Below are 7,124 nucleotides of genomic sequence, written 5' to 3' on the forward strand. Positions count from 1 at the left end.
CGACTTGAGGAGAGTTGCAATTGACAACGATGGGTTTGAACTATAAACATCATGCCAATAACGGAGCAATTGCACCGGCACCCAGGAGCATGCTCAAAAAGCTTTCTGTACATATTGCTCTCTCTATAGAAATAGAGCCTCGCGTTTAGTTATTCAATATAGCTTCTTCATAAGTTGGAGCACCTACTGAAGACTATTCCATTCATTCTTCCAATGGCTGCTCGGCGACTTAGTCAAATCAAATTCTCGAGGGACGATGGTGTTAGAATCCTTAGTGTCGATGGAGGAGGAGTTCGGGGCCTTATTCCTCTGCAATCGCTCAAATTCTTAGAGAAAGAACTGCAGGTATTTCTTCTTTGACAGATTAGTAAAAAGTGTTTGACAAATTAGTCGAATGAAATATAGTTGTATTTACACGAATATATTACTGAATGTGGCTTGATGTTTCACTTTTTAAAGATTCGGGATGGGGAGGATGCCAGACTAGCAGATTATTTCAATATAATGGCAGGTACCAGCACTGGAGGTCTCATCACCACAATGTTAGCCACTCCGGACTTAAATGACCAGAAAAACAATCGTCCTTATACTACCCAGAAAATTGAAGAGTTTTATTTGAAGAATGCGAGTTCCATTTTTCCTCAGCCAAGGTTACCTAGTAGCTCTAATAGTATTATGCTATTCCAAGTATTGTATTCAGCCTATAGATCATAGGAAGTGATCTTAGTATTTGTTATATTTATGTAGAAATTCTCTTGTTGTTGGACTAGGAGCAAATGGAATTTTTTTCATGGCATTTTTGGTCTCAAATTCAAGAATTTTAAACCTGACCTATCCTCTCTGAACTAGCTGATTAACAAAAATAAGAATAGAGAGAGCAAACAATATCAGCAAAAGAATAAATTGCAAAAAGAAATCACAATTCAGAATAAAAAATAAAGTGCCATGTTTTTGGAATTGCACACACCAATTTCTTTTATTGCAGCATAATTAAAAGAATACAAAGCTTACATATTTATAGATTATTGACTGCTTGTAAAAGAAAGGTCTCTAAAAATATAACATACACTAAAAATAGTGAGCATGCATAGCATGCAATATTTGGTAAGAAGAGAAACCAACAGTTCTAAAGAAAGCTCTAACCTAAGAATAGTCTAACTGCATGCATAACATGTTTTATTTGCATGAGAAATAAAAACTATTAACCTAATTAATCTAGCTACATGTTGACGTATGGTGGTGGAGGCTAAAAATAGTTATGTGCTGCATGGAGCTGCATGCTCGAGCAACATCAGTTATCAACATACTCCCCCTTGATGCTGAGAGGGCTCACATTCTTATCTCGTAGTGCTAAAAACTGCGCTTTTGCAACCGCTTTGGTGAATATATCCGCTAGCTGATCCTGGGTGTTGATGTGTTTCAATTCAATATGCTTCTTCTACACCAAATCTCGTATGAAGTGATATTTCATATCAAAATGCTTTGTTCTGCTATGATGAACCAGATTTTTAGCTAACTTGATGGCACTCTTATTGTCACAATAAATTACTGTAGGCTGAATTTGTTTTTCTCCAATTTCTTCCAAAACTTTTCTGAGCCAAAGAGCTTGTGTACCTGCTGAGGAAATTGCAACATACTCTACTTTTATAGATGAGAGGGCAACAATACTTTACTTTTTTGAGCTCCAGGTAATCAAACTAGAACCAAAAGGAAAAAAAAATTTAGATGTAGATTTGCGGTCATCCATACTACCTCCCCAATCTGAATCACTAAAGCCAACAAGATTGAACTTTTCAAAAGAGTAATAATGAGTACCAAAACTTAAATTCCCTTTCACATACCTCAAAATCCTCTTGGCTGCCTTCATATGTATTTCAGATGGATTTGTCATATACCTTGAAACAAGTGAAGCTGAACAGGCAATATCAGGCCTCGTGTGGGTTAGAAACATCAAGCTCCCTACAATACTTCTGTAAGTTGTCTCATCGAGTAAATCAGCACCATCATCTCCACATAACACATCTCCATGAGCACTTGGAGTGGAGGCAGGGTTACAATCAGTCCTATTAAATTTCTTCAGCATATCTTGTGCATACTTTGTTTGACAAATGAAAATCTCATCCTTACTTTGATAAACCTCCATTCCTAGAAAATATTTCATCAGACCAAGATCTTTCATCTCAAATTCTTTCATCATAGCAGCTTTGAATTCATCTTTCATCTTAGAACTACTACCCATATACAAAAGATCATCAACATACAAACTTATGATGGGGATATCAGTACCTTCTTGTTTGTAGTAAAGGGTAGGATCACTCTTACTTCTCTGGAAGCCATTCTCCTGAAAGTATCCATCAATCCTGGCATACCACGCTCTTGGTGCTTGCTTGAGGCCATACAATGCCTTCTTCAACCTGTACACTTGATACTATTTTTCTTCCAGTTCAAAACCTTGTGGCTGCTCCACATATACTTCCTCTTCTAAGTACCCATTCAAGAAGGCACTTTTCACATCCATATGATGTATGCTCCACTTCTTCTGAGATGCTAATGAAATCAACATTCTTATGGTCTCTTGTCTTGCTACTGGTGCAAATGTCTCTTCATAATCAATTCCATACTTTGTGTGAAGTCTTTAGCAACTAATCTTGCCTTGTGTCTTTCAACACTCCCATCACTATTAAACTTGGTCTTGTAGACCCATTTGGTGCCAATATTTTTCTTGTCATGTGGAAGTTTTGTTAACTCCCAAGTGTCATTCCTGTGAATGGAATCCATCTCTTCTTCCATGGCATTCATCCAAACCTCATTAGTACATGCATCTTCAAAACATGATGGTTCAAAATCAGTCTTGGCTAATAAAGCAAAATTGACTGTCTCACCTATTGGGTTTTCTTCATGTACTTGATTTCCACTCCTCTGGTAGATATCACTCAATCTCCTTACCTTCCTTGTAGAACTTGGAGAAGAAGATGGACTTGAACTTGGTACTGAAGAACTTGATGAAGGGCTGCTTGGTGGAGTTAAACCACTGGATATAGAAACATTAGTTGGCTGCTCATGATCAATATTAGCAATTATATCATCATTCAAAATAGATTTTGGCTTCTCAACATGGCCTTTTTGATGACCATAAACTCCCCCTTCATCAAAAATCACATCTCTTGAGACAATAAGCTTGTTAGTGAGGGGATTATACAATCTATAAGCCTTGCTTTTCTCACTATACACAATAAAAATACACGACTCACTCTTTGAATCTAACTTCCGTCTATTTTGATCAGGTACATGCACATAAGCCAAACAACCAAAAACTTTGAAATGATTAACATTAGGTCTTTTTTAATACCAAGCTTCATAAGGAGTTATCTTTTCTAGTGCACTGGTGGGGCTATGGTTGATGATGTACACCGCTGGAGAAACTACATCTCCCCAATAAGAATTGCTCAATCCCTTGGTTTGTAGCATGCACCTTACCATTTCAACCATAGTACGATTCTTCCTTTCAGGTACTCCATTTTGTTGTGGTGTGTATGCAACAGTAAGTTGTCTCTCGATACCATTAAAATCACAATAACTTTAGAAAGCATTTGAGCAAAATTCTCCTCCATGATCAGTCCTTAAACACTTGATCTTGGATGCTTTCTCATTTTTCACAAGGGCTTTAAACTTCTTGAATGTATCTAGGGCTTCATCTTTGGCCTTCAAAAAATATACCCAACAATTTCGTGAGTAATCATCAATAAAAATGATGAAATATAATGACTTACCCAAACTCTTAGTCTACATAGGACCACATATATTTGAATGAACAAGCTAAAGTGGCTGATGAGCCCTCCGTGCATTGCCCTTTGGAAACTTTTCCCTTGCATTCTTTCCTTTAGCACAACCTTCACAAACCTCCTTGTGTTCCTCAACCTTGGGCAAACCAGAAACTAATGCATGCGAGGTAAGACACTTCAAACTATGAAAATTTAAATGCCCATACCTGAGATGCCATAACCAACTTGACTCCTCATAAGACATATTTTCTAAACTGCTGTTATGTTCACCAAACCTCAAGGGGAACATCCTATTTCTTTTCATAGGAACAACAATGATCACCCTATTACCCTTATTCTTTTGATAGAGAGTACACGTCTTATTCTCAAAGACTACTTTATAATTTTTCTCACATAGCTGCCCAACACTTAACAAATTATGCTTCAATTGTGAAGTATAATAAATATCATGAATACTCTTTATACCTTCTTTTGTTTGGACCTCCATATCTCCTTTGGTAGAAACCTCCAATGATTTATCATCACCAAGCTGGATCTTGGATATGAAACTTTCATCCCTTGTTGAGAACAACTTCTTATTCCTTGTCATATGGTTAGGGCATCTAGAAGCCAGGTACCAAACATCTTTACTAGTATTGTCACCCTTGGCATAAGATAAAAATAAGTGATCACGAGGATTCTCACTACTTTCTTGAGCATACTTAGCACTTTTAACTTCTTTCATTCTGAATTCTCTTTCAAAGTGGCCATACCTATTACAGTGGTAACATTGAACATTTCTCTTATTAAATCTGCCTCTACCTCTTCCTCTAGAACCACCTCTTCCTCTTGAGCCACCTCTACCTCTACCTCTTGAAGAATTTTGGCTTTGCCCTTTACCTTGGCCTTGATTGATTTTGGAACTATTGCTGCTTGCATCTTCATTTTTTGTGATTAGCGATTTAGAGGAAAACGCTTTCTCTACACCTTCAAAAGAATCTTGATCCAACCAGATGATCAAACTATAGTTTTGTCAAATCTTTTCTTTCTTCTATGATTATTGCTACATGATTCCATCTGGGTGTCAAAGATCTCAAAACTTTTTTTTATCAAAACTTCATTGCTTACAATTTCCCCAAGTGTAGCCATTTTATTGACCACATCTTTGACTCTGAAACAATAATCACTTATACTTTCAGCTTCTTGCATCTTCAAATTCTTGAATTCTCGCTTCAATGTCTAAAGCTTGACCACTTTAACTTGATCACTACCATGGTAAACTTCTTGTAGAGTCTTCCAGGCATCTTTGGCAGTTGTTGGTCTTGATATTTTTGGAAATAAGCTCTTATCAAGAGCTATCTGAATGTGAAACAAAGCGTGAGCATTCTTTTTCCTTGCTTCCTTTCTTGCTATTCTTTCATTGGCTGTAAGGGCATTCCAATTAGCTGGCTCCTCATAACTTGATTCAATAATCTCCTACAAATCTTTTCCAATAAAAAAGGTCAGCATCTTAATGCACCAATAATCATAATCATTCCCATCAAATTCTGGAACGAGCATATGGTTAGAATTCGACATGATTAACTTTGGCAAAATTCCAACAATAAAACTTTAACCCAAAACAATTTTACATGCTCTGATACCACTTGTAGAATTTTGAACTTGGCCTATCCTCTTTGAACCAACTGATTAACAGAAATAATAATAGAGAGAGCAAACAATAACAAAAAAAGAATAAATTGCAAAAAGAAATCACAATTTAGAATTCACACACCAATTTCTTTAATTGCAGCATAATTAAAAGAATACAAAGCTTACATATTTATAGATTATTGGCTACTTGTAAAAGAAAGGTCTCTAAAAATAAAACATACACTAAAAATAGTGAGCATGCATAGCATGCAATATTTGGTGAAAAAAGAAACCAATAGTTATGAGCTGCATGAAGTTGCATGCTCGAGCAGCATTAGTTATCAACAATATCTGGTTAATATCTTAGAACGGGAGAAATTTCGTGAAATATTCCTGTGTGAAACAGTAACTAACCTGGTGATACCCACTTTTGATATCAAGATGCAGTTTCCTATAATTTTCCCTAGCTATGAGGTATTTATTTTATTGGATGATCTTGAATAATTCAACTATGTAGATGAAATATGTAAGAGGAATTTTAATATTGTACAATATATTCAGGCGAGCGATGATCCACTGAAGAATCCAAGTCTAATGGACGTACGTCGTTCCACAACTCCAGCTCCTACCTATTTTCCATCTCACCAGTTTACTATAAACTCCACTAATGGAGAGAGCATAGAGAGTAGAGAATTTAACTTGGTATATGGAGGAATAGCGGCTAACAATCCTGTAATGCTTATATTATAAACTTAAGGATTTTGATTAAAATTTTATTTGACATGAATATATTATAAGGGGGTGATAAAAGTTTACTAATAATGCAGACCTTGATGGCAATGAACCTAGTCATTCAAGAATCTCATCGTGGAACAAGAATCGGAGACAAAAAGGTATTTTAATTAATTTTGATACCATTTACATAAGGGCCAATGGATTTACTTATACTGAGCAAACGTACAACCAATGACAGTTTCTTACAGTGATATTAACTTGGATTAACAGGACTTTATTGTGCTTTCTCTTGGAATGGGATTAGAAGAGGTTATTTAATGGGACGCGGAAAAGGCTACCACATGGGGCAGTTTGAAGTGGCTTACTAACAATGGAAGAACACCCCTTATAGAATCCATCATGAATTCAAGTTCAGACATGGTAGACATTCATACAGCTTTGATGCTCCACTCTGGCAAAGTACACTATCATAGAATCCAGGTTTTTTCACTTCTGGTTTCTTATTATTTTTACTAAAACAAAAAAGTGTCTGTCTCAATGTATGATTTTACAGATCGTATTTCTCCTCTCTTTTATGTCTGGTTAAGATATGGTCATTCATACTGTAGGAAAGGCAACTGAAAGGAGGCGAAGCAAAGATAGACCTCAGGAGCGATGAAAATTATCGTAGAATCCAGCTCTTTTTTATGGTTTCGAATATTCTTTCTTGGAATGAGAAAGTGTCTAGATTTGTAATTTCACAGACCCAATTTCTGCTTTAATTTTCGGTATGGTTAAGATGTGGGGCTTCATACTGTAGGAATGGAAACTATAAGGCAACAAAGCAAAGATGGACCTCAGTACGGATGAAAACCTGAGGAATCTTGTGAAGAAAGGGCAGGAGTTGTTGGATAAGCCTGTTAGAACTTTGGATCTAGAGACTGGACGTCCTCAGATAGTGGATAACAACTACACAAACAGGATGGCATTGACTAAGTATCTCCTATTACTCTCTAA

The 7,124-nt window shown here is 36.3% G+C and overlaps 1 protein-coding gene across 1 annotated transcript; it reads left to right on the forward strand.

Annotated features, from left to right (window-relative positions):
- The first annotated feature begins 213 nt into the window (after window positions 1–213).
- Window positions 214–6,889, forward strand: LOC131053793 (patatin-like protein 2). The gene is made up of 7 exons (XM_059213662.1): window positions 214–345; window positions 460–650; window positions 5,726–5,867; window positions 5,955–6,125; window positions 6,221–6,286; window positions 6,399–6,437; window positions 6,737–6,889. Exons 1-7 carry the CDS (start codon window positions 214–216, stop codon window positions 6,887–6,889), a joined length of 894 nt encoding a protein of 297 aa, XP_059069645.1.
- Window positions 6,890–7,124: the final 235 nt, after the last annotated feature.

Source organism: Cryptomeria japonica, chromosome 2 (assembly GCF_030272615.1).
Source record: "Cryptomeria japonica chromosome 2, Sugi_1.0, whole genome shotgun sequence".
Taxonomy (NCBI): domain Eukaryota; kingdom Viridiplantae; phylum Streptophyta; class Pinopsida; order Cupressales; family Cupressaceae; genus Cryptomeria; species Cryptomeria japonica.